The sequence below is a fragment of the Rhinoderma darwinii genome, chromosome 10 (genome assembly GCF_050947455.1).
Source record: "Rhinoderma darwinii isolate aRhiDar2 chromosome 10, aRhiDar2.hap1, whole genome shotgun sequence".
NCBI lineage: Eukaryota > Metazoa > Chordata > Amphibia > Anura > Rhinodermatidae > Rhinoderma > Rhinoderma darwinii.
The window spans coordinates 23,520,333-23,535,743 of record NC_134696.1 but is presented as its reverse complement, the minus strand read 5'-3'; the positions used below and the strand labels follow the sequence as shown (position 1 = coordinate 23,535,743).

At 43.2% G+C, this 15,411-nt stretch overlaps 1 protein-coding gene across 1 annotated transcript in view; it reads right to left on the bottom strand.

The window, feature by feature from the left end:
* Nucleotides 1-1,465: 1,465 nt before the first annotated feature.
* Nucleotides 1,466-15,411, bottom strand: part of LOC142662543 (putative oxidoreductase YteT) — a 102,731-nt gene continuing 88,785 nt past the window's right edge. Inside the window, exons 14-15 of the mRNA XM_075840754.1 lie at nt 4,617-4,781; nt 1,466-2,508 (exon numbers count right to left, since the gene is read on the bottom strand). Of these exons, the coding sequence (XP_075696869.1) occupies nt 2,383-2,508; nt 4,617-4,781 (291 nt within the window). The 3' untranslated portion in view covers nt 1,466-2,382. The remainder of the gene's footprint in view (nt 2,509-4,616; nt 4,782-15,411) is intronic.

Here is a 15,411-nt window from a genome sequence, read left to right as displayed (position 1 = left end):
TTCATGGTTGGAAATCAGCCGGAACAGTAAGAGGTAGAACGGGGCTTAAGGGACCCGTTCCAGAGGTGGTACCCGCATGTATCTGACATTTATGACCTATCCTGTGGAAAAGGGGAAAACCCATTTAAAGAGGCTCTGTCACCACATTATAAGTGCCCTATCTCCTACATAATGTGATCGGCGCTGTAATGTAGATTACACCAGTGTTTTTTATTTAGAAAAACGATTAATTTTGACCAAGTTATGACCTATTTTAGCTTTATGCTAATGACTTTCTTAATAGACAACTGGGCGTGTTTTACTTTTTGACGAAGTGTGCGTTGTGGAGAGAAGTGTATGACGCTGACCAATCAGCGTCATACACTTCTCTCCATTCATTTACTCAGCACATAGTGATCCTGCGTTGTTCACTATGTGCAGCCATATACTCACACATTAACGTTACCGAAGTGCCTTGAGAGTTAATAGACATCGCCTCCAGCCAGGACCCGATGTCTATTCACAATCCTGACACTTCGCGAAAGTTTGTGTGGGAGTTAACGGCAGCAAGCGTGATTTACAGCGTGATCTCGCGAGATTACGCTTGCTGTCATTAACTCCCACACAAACGTTACCGAAGTGTCGGGATTGTGAATAGACATCATGTCCTGGCTGGAGGCGATGTCTATTAACTCTCAAGGTACTTCAGTAACATTAATGTGTGTGTATGTGACTGCATATAGTGATCTAGTAAGATCACTATGTGCTGAGTACATGAATGGAGAGACGTGTATAACGCGGATTGGTCACTGATTGGTCAGCGTCATACACTTCTCTCCACAACGCCCACTTCAAAAAGTAAAACACGCCCAGTTGTCTAATAAGAAAGTCCTTAGCATAAATTTAAAATAGGTCATAACTCCGTCAAAATGTATAGTTTTTCTAAATAAAAAAACACTGCTGTAATCTACATTACAGCGCCGATCACATTATGCAGAAGATATGGCACTTATAATGTGGTGACGGAGCCTCTTTAAGTGCAGCACTTATGCAAAAATGTTCCCTCCCTGTTTTTTGCTCTATATGCCCCAAAAGTGCTGCAGTAGGAATAAGAGGAAAGATGAAATTTATTTAAAAAAATTGCATTCAATTTTTGGATTATTTTATTACCCGAGTTGATGTGTCTGAAGTTGCTATTTATGAGGATGTGAGGAAAAGTTAATTATGTGTTTCATTTTTAACAAGGTAGGCTTGTCCTGGGTGTGGAAATGGGTAGGGACAGAACCCCTTTGGACTAGAGAGAAGAATAAATTACGGTGGGTATAGATTTGAACGAAATCCCTTTCTGATGGTTAACAAGGTGGCGCTATAGACATATGTCTAAACTTCCCAATAGGTGGTGCTGTAGGCACATAGTATGTCTAGAACCCAATAGTTCACACTCAGGGCTGGTTAGGTGAAGCCAAGAAATAAAAGAGACAAAATCTTCAAAATTCAAAATAATTAGGTCTTAGACCCTATAAATCACACGGAGTGTTTATTTTGACTTTCATTGGTCAGTTGGATTGATTTAATGATTTGTATGATTCAATATCAGTCAGGTAAATTTGAGACATAGTAAATAGAGTCAGAAGATGACCACAAAAACCTCTTGTCAGAATTTCTATTGGGTCAGAAAGTTATAAAAGGTCCCCATAAAGTCAGAAGAGAACTGAATGCTTGACATCAAGGTGCAGGTAAAAAAAAAAATTGGAGATGTATAATTACTGGCGCACTGTAGGATCGGTGTGCCAGTCTCTCCTCTAGAGCAATGTGCGACAGATTCAGTCATAGAGGAAAAATAATCAGGTCGAGCCTTAAGTAAATGAGTCGCACTCTGTCGCCTTTCCTACTTTCTCGCATACATTTGTAAAAGTGGTGCAGCCCCAGCGTGGCCTTGCATGCAAATGAATTCTGTAACTGCCGGCAACGAGCCAATGTTAAAGGGGTGTCCGGGATTAGGCAAAGGGTCTCCCTTTTTTTTTTTTTTTTACAGAAACAGCGCCACTCTTGTCCATAGGCTGGGTCTGGTATTGGATCTCATCCCCATTCAAGTGAATGGGGCAGAGCTGCCATACCAGACATAGCCCATGAACAAGCGTGGCGCCGTTTACGGAAATATTTCTAGACAACCCGTTTAAATCTTCTTTGGAATAGTTTCCTTTCGCAGAGGCCCACTCTTTATTCTTTGACAGAACATCAAAATTCATATCTCTCCGGCCGGCAGCATGCAGCAATAATTTATCATCATCAAAGATCTATGGCATCTTATGAATTGGCGTTGAAATACATTATTGTTACTGATTGCAGAATACAAGTTTGCAGTATATTCAGGGACTTTTGGCCGGATTTGAAAATCATTCCTTATTGTCCATCATGGTCTATATGCACCACGCAGTTCTCTCTCCTCGATTTTTCAGCCTGAAACACCAACAAGTGACTTCGAAGGGTATCATCTGGCCCACTCATAATCAGCGAGGGATCGTTATTCTGCAGGGGGTAAGGACAGATCAGATTTTAATAACAATATTAATAATGGAAGCGTAATGTATTATATCTTACTTTTCTTTTTGGTTTTTAGGCATCAAAGTATTCTCTATCTGGCAGTGTTCTCCTGGCATCTGCCATACCCAGATTCCTCCATCAGACTATTTACCAGAATACATAGTGCCTACTGTAAGGCTGGGTTCACACTGCCTATTTTCAGACGTAAACGAGGCGTATTATGCCTCGTTTTACGTCTGAAAATAGGGCTACAATACGTCGGCAAACATCTGCCAATTCATCTGAATGGGTTTGTCGACGTACTGTGCAGACAACCTATCATTTACGCGTCGTCGCTTGACAGCTGTCAAACGATGACGCGTAAATTGACTGCCTCGTCAAAAGAAGTGCAGGACACTTCTATACATTATATGCAGGGCACTTATATACATTATATGCAGGACACTTCTATACATTATATGCAGGACACTTATATATATTACATGCAGGACACTTATATACATTATATGCAGGGCACTTATATACATTATATGCAGGACACTTATATACATTATATGCAGGGCACTTATATACATTATATGCAGGACACTTCTATACATTATATGCAGGACACTTATATACATTATATGAAGGACACTTATATACATTATATGCAGGACACTTATATACATTATATGCAGGACACTTATATACATTATATGCAGGACACTTATATACATTATATGAAGGACACTTATATACATTATATGCAGGACACTTCTATACATTATATGCAGGACACTTCTATACATTATATGCCGGACACTTATATACATTATATGCGGGACACTTATATACATTATATGCAGGACACTTATATACATTATATGCAGGACACTTATATACATTATATGCAGGACACTTATATACATTATATGCAGGGCACTTATATACATTATATGCGGGACACTTATATACATTATATGCAGGACACTTCTATACATTATATGCAGGACACTTATATACATTATATGCAGGACACTTATATACATTATATGCAGGACACTTATATACATTATATGCAGGACACTTCTTTCAGACGTAATTTGAGCCGTTCTTCATTGAACTCAATGAAGCACAGCTCAAAATTTACGGCTGTCAGAGAAGCCTCGAAAAATGCGAGGAGGAGCAATTACGGCTGAAACGAGGCAGCTGTTTTCTCCTGAAAACAGTCTGTCATTTCAGACGTAAAAGCCTGCTACCGTGTGCACATACCCTTACACTTGGTGGAGGAGGGATAATGATGCGGGGCTGTTTTTTAGGGTTTGGCCCTTTATTTTCAGTGAATGGTAATGTTTATGCAACAGCAACTTTTTTGGAACAGTTTGGGGTTCGACCTTTCCTGTTCCCGAATGGTTGCACCCCTGCGCACACAGTGAACTCCATAAAGACATGGGGTGAGGAGTTTGGTGGGGAGGAACTGGAATGGCTGCACAGAGCCCTGACCTCAACCCCATCCAACACCTTTGGAATTAATTTGTACTCTGATCCGAGCCAAATCTTCTTATCAACCATCAGCTCCTGACCAAACAAATGCTCTTTTAGCTGAATGGGCACAAATTCCTACATGCCCACTGCATCTTGAGGAAAGCCTTCCCAGAATAGTGAAGGCAGTTATAGCCGCAGAAGGGGCCCAACTCCATATTAACACCCATGGTTTTGGAATGGGATGTCCAACAGGCACATATAGGTGTGACGGTCAGGTGTTTACATACATTTTGCCATATAGTGTACCTTAAGGCCCTTTTACACCGTCCAATAATTGGCAGGTGCAGCGAGCGCCGATCAACGAGACATCGTTGATCGGCGCTCGGTTGCTCCTGTCACACAGAGCTATTAGGTATGGGGAAGAGCGGTTGTTACTCCGATCCCTCATCCCCATACATTATTATCATGTCGGCAGCGCGTCTCCCTGTTTACACGCTTAGATGTGCTGCCATAATTTTATACTAATATTTATCAAATTTTTCATGTGCATAAAACTAGAGAACTATGAATTGTATCCAGCTTGGTCGGTCACTGCCTGCGCTTTATATAGATTGTAGAGTACTTACAGAGACTGCGGAGATGAAACTGTCGATGAGGTAGTAGTCCGCCCCTCCATGTGAGCTCAGATGCATAGGCATAAATGAAGCAATTTTTGCTGGATACTTCGTCTCCTTATTAGTCACAAAATCAAACACTTCAATAGGACCCCGTCCAGTGCAGCGTAATTCTCCCTGCAACAACAAACAACATATTCTTACCTGTGGTCATTGATAAATGTGAACCTATGATCATTGGGCTATCACCATGTTCCGATCGTCGCTCTGACAAAATTCAGCTAATAGTCCTAGGAAACCGGCTGCAGAGAAGTAGATTTCCCCCATTAAGTAAATTGTGTGTGCCTAATTCTATAGCATTATGTGTTAAACGATAACCAAACATTCAACAAACTTCTGACATGTCATAGTGACATGTCAGAAGTTTTGTTTGGTGGGTGTCCAAGCACTGAGACCCCCACCTATCACTAAAATGAAGCGGCAGATGTGCTCGTGTGATCGCTGAGTCACTTATTTTCTGTTCGACCTTTTCCGGAAATCAATGTAGCGGTGTACGGACTCAATAGAAAGTCTATGAGCCCGTACTCCGATACATCGGCTTTCCGAAAAAAGCAAAACAGAAATGAAGTGGCTGAGCGCTCTCGCGAGCACTCCTGCTGCTTCGTTTTAGTGATCGGTGGGGGTCTCAGTGCTCGATCCCCCACCAAACAAAACTTCTGACATGTCACTATGACATGTCAGAACTTTGTTGAACGTTTAGTTACACTTTAACTTATCATATAATCTGAGACAGACTGGTTGTTAGGGACGAGATGACCACTGAAAAGACTTGAGTAGTTAGGCAATAAGTCCTTAGTAACCAGACTGTCCCAAATGACTAAGCTGATAAGTTTAAAATTTGATTGACACCATGCTGACAAAAGAGAAGAGAAAGAAGCAGACAAGCAGGTCAGACATCCTGCCATCTACCATTACAAGCTGACGAATTAAAGGTGTTTTCAAATCAAAGACATTAATGACATATCCACAGGATGTCATAAATGTCAGATAAATCTCTAGAACGACGCCCCCTAAACCCCGTTCTACTGCTCCGTTTTGTCGCTGAATAGTGTGATTTGCAACCATGAATACGCTGTTTCCGTAACTCCCATTGAAATGAATGGTAGTTGCGAAAACAGTGTAGCTCGCATGCTGCGCGGCTTCCGTAACTGCCATTCACTACTATGAAAGTTACAAAAACAGTGTAGCATAGCGAGCTACGCTGTTTTTCCCGCAATTCGTGGTCGGGAATCACACGCTTTTACCACATCACAGAGCGGTAGAACAGGGTTCAGGGGCCTTCGTTCTAGACATAGGTGCTGGTCCCAGAGGTGGGACCCGCATCTATCTGACATTTATAACATATCCTGTGGAGAGAGAGAAGAGAGAGAAGAGAAAGAAGAGGAGAGAAGAGAAGAGGAAGAAAGAAGAAGAGAGAAAGAAGAAGAGAGAAGAGATTTGAACACTGAGGTTATGTCTATGAATTGTATCTCTATGCAGGGTGTTTGGTGTATTCCAGCAGTGCATTAGTTAATGTGTTTGGCCTGTGATGTGAAGTATTCAATTAAAGAATCACTGCAAACCTGTAATGAGCTGAACTAAAACACACACAACAATTAGCAACTAAAGACGTGTTACCAAGTTACTTCACAACTGCCGCTAATGGCTTGTAAATAACCGCCATTGCACGTCATCCGCGCGCTGTCCGTGTTTCGCGCATCAGTTACAAAGAAATGCAAAGAATGAAAATAAAAAATAGAAGTGCTTGCACTGACGTGAAAAACGCATGCCACACGCAAAGCACGCTGCTGGCACACGCAAAGCACGCTGCTGGCACGCGCAAAGCACGCTGATGGCACGCGCAAAGCACGCTGATGGCACGCGCAAAGCACGCTGATGGCACACGCAAAGCACGCTGATGGCACGCGCAAAGCACGCTGCTGGCACGCGCAAAGCACGCTGATGGCACGCGCAAAGCACGCTGATGGCACGCGCAAAGCACGCTGATGGCACGCGCAAAGCACGCTGATGGCACACGCAAAGCACGCTGATGGCACACGCAAAGCACGCTGATGGCACACGCAAAGCACGCTGATGGCACACGCAAAGCACGCTGATGGGACACGTAAAGCACGCTGATGGCACACGCAAAGCACGCTGATGGCACACGCAAAGCACGCTGATGGCACACGCAAAGCACGCTGATGGCACACGCAAAGCACGCTGATGGCACACGCAAAGCACGCTGATGGCACACGCAAAGCACGCTGATGGCACACGCAAAGCACGCTGATGGCACACGGACATGAAATGCAGGAAATCAGCTGCATTTTTCTATGCACGTAAATCGGACACACTCATATGAATGTAGCCTGACAGAGTGAGAATTGGATTATAGAGTAGATAGATATACAGTAGATTGACACGATTGTTCTCTTTGGATGATCCCTTTACTTTACATGGATCCCTCAAAGCTAAACTGTCCACAGGATGTCACACTGCTGGAACCCCCAACTGAGATCAGCTATAAACTGTGTTCGATGCCTGCACAGCGCCACCACAGGGGAAAGGAAGCATTACACAGTGCCCATTGAAATAAATGGCCTATCCATGCAATGCCCAAATGTGACGAATTTGTAGCTCTTTAATAGGAATATTTCTTCAGCAGTTTGTGCAGATTTTGTCCACTACACAAAGATGGGGTTTTGAAAACCCTATTCACATGTACGGAAGTTAAATTGTCACATATTCTTGGTGTGCACCGAAAATCCGCAACAAAACCCTGTACAATACAAAACAAACATGTCACCCAGTCTAAACTCATTACTACAAGCCTTGTATCATCACATGAACAGAACAGATAAATTAAGGATCCTATGGAATGACAGCAAGCAGAGATCTTGAAAAGTCAGGAATGGATACAGAAAGTGTATTGCAAAATTGTATAATTTCTTATTAACACAATGAAAAACAGTTGCTTGCGGAAAGTGTTATACCCCTTGAAGAACCTCCGAGTGAGGCTACATTCAGATGAGCGTGAAGGATTTGCGCGAGTAAAAAACGCAGCGTTTTTCCTACATATCATGTCCGTGTGCCATCAGGGTGTATTGCGTGTGGCATCAGTGTGCTTTGCGGGTGGCATGCATTTTTCACATCCGTGCAAGCACTTATTTCTTTTTTTTCGCATTTCTTTGTAACTGATGCATGAAACACGGACAGCACGCAGATAGCGTTGTCGTCATTTTCCCGCATAGACTTCAAAGGACGACTAGGTGCGCAAAAACGCAACGGACACTCGCTGCGTGAAAACTCACGCAGTCCGGATAGCCCCATTGAAATGAATGGGTCCGTGTGCTGTCAGTTATTTCACAGCACACGGACGAGGAACACGCTCGTCTGAATGAGCCCTGAGAGTAACTCTGCTTCGTTTTCCACCTTACCACTAGATGTCGCTAAAACCTCATTATCTAAAACTCTAGTGTCAAAGCAGGATACCGGTGGATATACTTAGGGAAAATAAGAAAAAACTTCATTATTATTTATTTGCCATAATCCATATGGTGCCAACACGTTCTCCATCGATATACACAAAAAGCTGATACTCACGTCAGTTATTCAATGCATAACGAATACGGAACGTTCAGATGTGATGGAATTTTTCATGGAATTTTGTGTTATATGTGGAATTTGCAGTGGATTTCACCCTGTGCATTACAAGGAGGAATCCGTGGAAGAAATCTGCGGCACCTAGGAAATGCTGTAGTATTGAAAATCCGTGCAGATTTTTTCTGCTGTGTGTGAATAGGGTTTTGTTAACCCCATTCACTAGCGATTTACTGTAATTTGTATTGGCTGTTGGGTGCGGTGCAACATCTGAGATATGCCAAATACAAGGGTATAGGTGGGGGGTACTAGATGCCAACAAGCTACTCTGCCCTAACCAGGATATTTAGATACAGGGCTAGGACACCAAATTGAATCTTTGCCCTATTGTACTGTGCCCCCTTTATTCTAGTGACTGGTGGGGATCTCAGCTCACGAACCCGGACAAATGATACTGACACGACTTCTATATCATCTTCACCAAAAAAAAAAAAAAATTGTCATAAGATCACTAGAGACGTCCGAATGACATCTGACATTTAATTAGAATTTATCTGGATTACAATGTTTATAGGAGATTCAATGGGAACTCCGAAGATAAAGAGAAGTGTTGATTTACCCTCATCTCATTGTAATGCAGAAAGCCAGCGGACTAAGAAACGCGTTTCCATTATCCCCCCCTACAGTACTCGCCTGGTCTGGGGTCACGAATGAATGAAATGGGAATTAGCATTAGAACAAGAGTTGTTAATGTGAACCTGAGGCAATTTACGGACACAATAGAGAACTATGCCGGGGTTTGCCTTGCAGAGAGTGAAATCAGCTGTGAAAAATCGACGGCGTTTCTGCGACAGAATAGGAATGGCGTAGAGTTAAAAATATACGGAGCATGCGCTTATTTCTACGCTGATTTTGAAAACCCCATTGACAGAATACACACTGAAGATCTGCATTGTCTGAGCACGCCTTAAGGAGGCTCTTCTCACATTTTATATTGATGGCCTATCCTTAGGATAAGTCATCAATACCAGATCGGTGGGTGTCCAACTCCCGGCCGATCAGCTGACTGAAGGGGCACAGCACTGTACACATCCGTAGCGACTGTGCCTGGAATTGCAGCTCAGTCCCATTCACTTGAATAGGACCGAAACTGCAATCTCAGACACAGCCACTACGGATGTGTACGGCGCTGTGCCTCTTCAACCATCTGATCGGCCGGGGTGCTGGGAGTCGGAAATCCACCGATCAGATATTGATGACCTATTCTAAGGATAAGCCATCAATATAAAATGCTGTAGAACCCCTTTAAATGAATTATTTGCACTATAACTAAACATTGCTATGTGTGAACACCATTTAAACATTCGTTCTCAATCATCAAGATAATCGGAACACATATTGTGTTAACCCAGCCTTATAACTTCACATCACCTTTTTGCCCTATGCGTTTAGAATGTTTGCCAGGAAAGCACCCAACATGCACGCTACACGTGTCCATAGGGCTCCATTAGCCCGACGGAGACCAAAAGAGTGTTCCCTTTTGGCCTCCGTCAGGCTGAAATATGTCAGTATACCTTAATAGTCTACGGGAGACGGATGCCACTGTCAGGCATCCATCACAGCCTACGTTTAGCATATACCCCAAACGTAGGCCAAAAATCACAATGGGAATCTAGCCTTACCCTGAAGGGATGATTCTCAGCTCCGTCCAATTCACATAGATTAAATGGCGATGTCCAACCATTTTTTATTAGCTCCACTACATTTAAAATAAAAAATGAAGCAACTTTTCAAATAGTCTTGGATAAAAATGTACTCCTATGTCTAGCTTCTATGCATTCCTATGTGTCTCCACGGTTACAGACTACAAACAAACCCTGTGTAGTCTGACCTAGCAGTTATGTCACTCCCTTCCATATGTCCCCTCTTCTACTGTCTGTAGGTTAAAAAGAAGAGGGCAAGGAGTAACATATGACTGCAGGATCCGACTACCAACAGGGTTGTTTGTAGTCTGTAACCATGGAAACACCAACGGTATTTCAGAAATTATTTGCAATGTTGCATCATTTTCATTTAATGTAGGTAAGAGCGATCTCATAATAACCTGCAGATTTGTGGGGAATTTCAATATCCCCATTGATGCTATGGAAAAGCTGCATTTTAGTTATCCAGGAGTAATCCAGAAGTGGATTCTAAACAGCAGTGTGTGAACAAGGCCATCAGGCAGCAGTTGTGTGCAATCCCTGCAATGCTATAGTGGGGAATTGCTCGCCATGCAATTTCCTAACTTGACTGTAGTAAAGTGTCTAAGCTGCAGCGTCGCCTCTACCCCATGCTATTAGGTATGAGGCCTTGCGTGGCAGAGAGCAAGTCTTATCTTGCCTGCTCTAAAATAGTTCCTATCCTAACAGTGTGAGTCACTAAGCAAATTGTTTTCAAAGATACCCGTCACCTACACACAGGGAAGGCAGACACCATGTAGTGTAAATGTTCATGAGACTACACCCTATCATGTTACTAACATTATCAAGGCACACAAAATCCTGCCACAGACAGGGGCGTAGCTAGTGGCTCATGGGCCCCGGTGCAAAAGTCCCCACCCCCCCAAACTTTTCTTCATGGCTGATGGCCCGCAGCGTTCAGCTGCATCGCTGGGTCTCCTAAGTTGACCCATGAATGCAGCACTAGCAGCCGGGGGCATCACTAAGATCTTAAGACATCAGAGGAAATAGCCCCAAGACATACGTCCCACCCCCAAATGTAGATCTATCTATCTATTATCTATCGGAGACAGCATATCTATAGGACTACAACCCCTATAGCCATACCACTGGATAGAATTAGGTACAGGGCTCAGCAAGACTGTATCGCACATGATAGGATTAGATACAGGGTCCAGAACACAGTATTACATATGATAGGCTTAGATACAGGACCCAGCAGACAGTATCACACATGGTAAGCTTAGATACAGGGCCAAGCAGAAAGTATCACACATGGTAAGCTTAGATACAGGGTCCAGCAGACAGTATCACATATCTGTGATACTGTCTGCTGGACCCTGTAACTAAGCCTACCACATGGTAGGCAGTATCTTCTACTTACCCTTCGGCTCTGGGCACAGCGAGGGTCCTGACGCCATTCAGTGTCATGGCATGACGCTGGATGGGGTTCGGACCCGACTCAGGAGCAAGGAGAGTAAGTATAATGTTACTGTAGTAACAGGGTGTAGTTTACTACATAGGCCCCAGTTGCTACAGTAACAGCGGATAGACGTGGAAGGGGCAGTGGGCCCTCCTGGCTTTGGGGCCTGGTTGCAGTTGTGACCCCTATAGCTCTGCCACTGACCACAGAACTGAAGTGAGGTTCTATCTTCAGAGTCCCTTTAAAGAGGTTGTTTCACCAAAGACACCCCTTTTATATTGGGGCCGCCACAGTGATCAACTGATCGCCCTGGGTCCATTTCCCAACACCCCTCAAATAGCTGATATTTAGGGGGAAGCTGTGGCCAGGCAGACATTTCACCTTCAGTGGCTGCTGCAGCCGAAATGTAGGATTACAAGGTGCCATCCAGATGAATGCCCGTCCATGTAATACAGGGACGGATTGAATCGGACGGATAGCTTGACTTCATTGGTGCTTTATAAAAAAAATGTGAATGTTAGGGTAAAGCTGATCATCCAGGAATTTAGTTAACGGTTTTCAATGCTTGAGCTGTATGGATCTCAGGAGGACACCTTCTGTATAAGTCCAGGTACACACGCAGTAAGGCCCCATGCACATGACCGTGCCCGTAATCACGGTCCGTGATTACGGTCACGGCCGGCCGCTGACAGCCACCCACATTTGTGGGCTGTGCTACCATATAAAGTATGGGAGCACTGTCCGTAAAAAGCCAAAAATAAGACATGTCCGATCCGATGTGGAGCCTTTCTACGGCACGCACACCTTCCCGTAAATATACGGGAAGGTGTCCATGGGCAATAAAAATTAATGGGTCCGTAATTACGGAGGAATTCTACGGTCATGTGCACGGGGCCTAAAAACACATGTAGGGCGGCACATGTAGTCCATACGGTTCCGAGCCGCTGTGTGGTGCCCCCATATTGCATTGTATTATGAAGAGATTCTGCCATAAAGATTACCTCTGTAATACGGCATTCCACATCAATCCTATAGAGAAAAAAACTCGACGTGAGCCATGAAGGTAAAGTACTCACAATATCTAAGAAAAATTGGAAATATGTATATAATTGTATGTAAACCCAACCCAATATATGTAATACAGACTCAAATTTCTTTAATCTGGCACCTGATAGTCTGGGAATTCTAATGATCCAGAATGGGATGGAGACAATCTAGAACCAGGAGGCTGAGCAGACATAAATTACGAGGCTTCTCTGATTATAAAAGAATGATTTCAGCATATCGTACTGCCATGTTTTGTGTCAGGAAACCTTCATGGGGTTCTTTTTATACACTTCTATAACCCTCCAATAATCCAGACTGTCTGATAATCCAGCACCTACTGTATCAGGTCATATTAGAGATGGGTTAATGGTGTTTTCCCGTATTTTTTGCCTCTTTATATTCGTTTCCCGTGGTCTCGGATTTACACGGCGAGGCTATTTGCAGCCGCAATGATTATAATGAGGCGTCTGCACTAGAAGACCCATCAAAACCTCCAGCAGATGAGCAACACACATCAAATACACAAAAAACGCGGCTCCAGGGACATTACTTAGAAAGCACTCATCAACAATCCATACAGGCCGCTACTCTCCACTTATATAAACGTCCGTTCAGTAAAACGTATTCATTGACATTTAGGGCTTATTTACACGAACGTGTAATACGTCCCTGCTACGCGCGTGATTTTCACGCGACTCGCACGGACCTATGTTAGTCTATGGGGCTGTTCAGACAGTCCGTGATTTTCACGCGCCTCGCACGGACCTATGTTAGTCTATGGGGCTGTTCAGACAGTCCGTGATTTTCACTCAGCGTGAGTCCGCTGCATGAAACGCACGACATGTCCTATATTTGTGCGTTGTTCGCGCATCACTCACCCATTGAAGTCAATGGGTGCGTGAAAATCACGCGTACCACATGGAAGCACTTCCGTGGGACGCGCATGATTCGCGCAACAGCAGTGAAAAGTATGAATGAAAACAGAAAAGCACCACGTGCTTTTCTGTTTACAAACATACAAAGTGTCATAATGATGGCGGCTGCGCAAAACGCACACGCTCCTGTAAATCCAGCCTTAAAGTGGGAATTCTGCTATACTTCAGAGATTTATCATAATGCAGCTCCAAAGAATCCACTGACAAATTCAACTCCGCTACATCTATATCAGAGAAGTTGTAGTAGAGGTTGCAGAGGTAGCATCTGGGGTAGAAAGTCTTCTCTTCCACATTAGCTGCTCCGACACTGTCAGGTCTTGTCTACAAATTCTGCAGAACGTAACTTTTATCTATTGACAGATATCTACGATAGATAGATAAGATAGATATTAGATAGATAGATAGATAGATAGATAGATAGATAGATAGATAGATAGATAGATAGATAGATAGATAGATAGATAGATAGATAGATAGGAGATAGATAGATAGGAGATAGATAGATAGATAGATAGATAGATAGATAGATATGAGATAGATAGATAGATAGATAGATAGATAGATAGATAGATAGATAGATAGATAGATAGATAGATAGATAGATAGATAGATAGATAGATAGATATGAGATAGATAGATATGAGATAGATAGATATGAGATAGATAGATATGAGATAGATAGATAGATAGATAGATAGATAGATAGATAGATAGATAGATAGATAGATAGATAGATAGATAGATAGATAGATAGATAGATAGATAGATAGATAGATAGATAGATAGATAGATATGAGATAGATAGATATGAGATAGATAGATAGATAGATAGATAGATAGATAGATAGATAGATAGATAGATAGATAGATAGATAGATAGATAGATAGATAGATAGATAGATAGATATGAGATAGATAAGATAGATAGATGATAGATAGATAGCAGTATATGAGGGGCCGGGCATTCACATATTTGGTGGGTTGAGGATTAGCCGGGTTGTTATTTGTTCTGTGACATTGAACAGATTGAGTTGTTGGTGAAATGTGAAACCCGGCATTGTAGAATGAGGCGGCTCCACGAGACTGTGTGCACAGCAGCGCTGCACCCGGTACCAGCCGTTTCCTTGACGACCGCACAATTTAAATTTACAAAGGACTTTTTATTTTTATTTCATTGAAATGCCATGGAAACCTCTGCAGGAATCGGTCATCTGTCACAATGTGGATGTCAATGCATGTGCAGCGTACAGCGCTCCTCTCCGGCGCGTGCCAGCTATATTTATACGTCATGACATGACGGCTCTGATAAATAGGTTTAAATTAGATGATTTTCTACTGTGTAGCATATGGAAACGTAGGGATGGACGAGGTCTGGACGTAGCCTTTGGCATCATGCAAGCGAACGTTTCCATCTTGTGGACCGCAAAACATGGATCCTGGTCACTTCCATGGTTGTCTGTTCTTTTTGCAGTCTCGAGAATGGACAAGATGGATTGCCAATACAAACAAGAATAGGATCTGTTCTATAATTTGCAGAACGGACACGCAGATCCGCAAAAACAACAGATAGGACACTGGATAAAACCACGTGAGCCCTTAGGCTCTGTTCACACTGGCGTCGTGGCTTCAGTTTATATCAGAAGTCATGATGCTGTCGTAAACCAGAAGGGCGACCGACTTAGACTTTTGCCGCAGATTGGCCGCCAGAACTGTACGAGGTTTAGCCCCATTGTAATTCAATTTAGGCCCACACACACCTAGTGCAGCCCGCATAGTATGCCCACATAGTGCCTCCCCACAGTATAAAGCCACAATAGTTACTCTCAACAATATAGTGCCCTCATAGCACCTAATAAAAAAAAAAACTCACCTAGCCCCGTTCACATGACGAGTGGAGGAGATCCTCGGGTCTCTGCTGTATGTGGCGCGGCGCAGACTACCACAATGATATCACTGCTGCAGTCAAACCGCTCACGCCTGGCGTTATATAGTAAATGGTGGTGCAGGGAGCTCAGGGCTCCCTGCTCCATCATTAGATA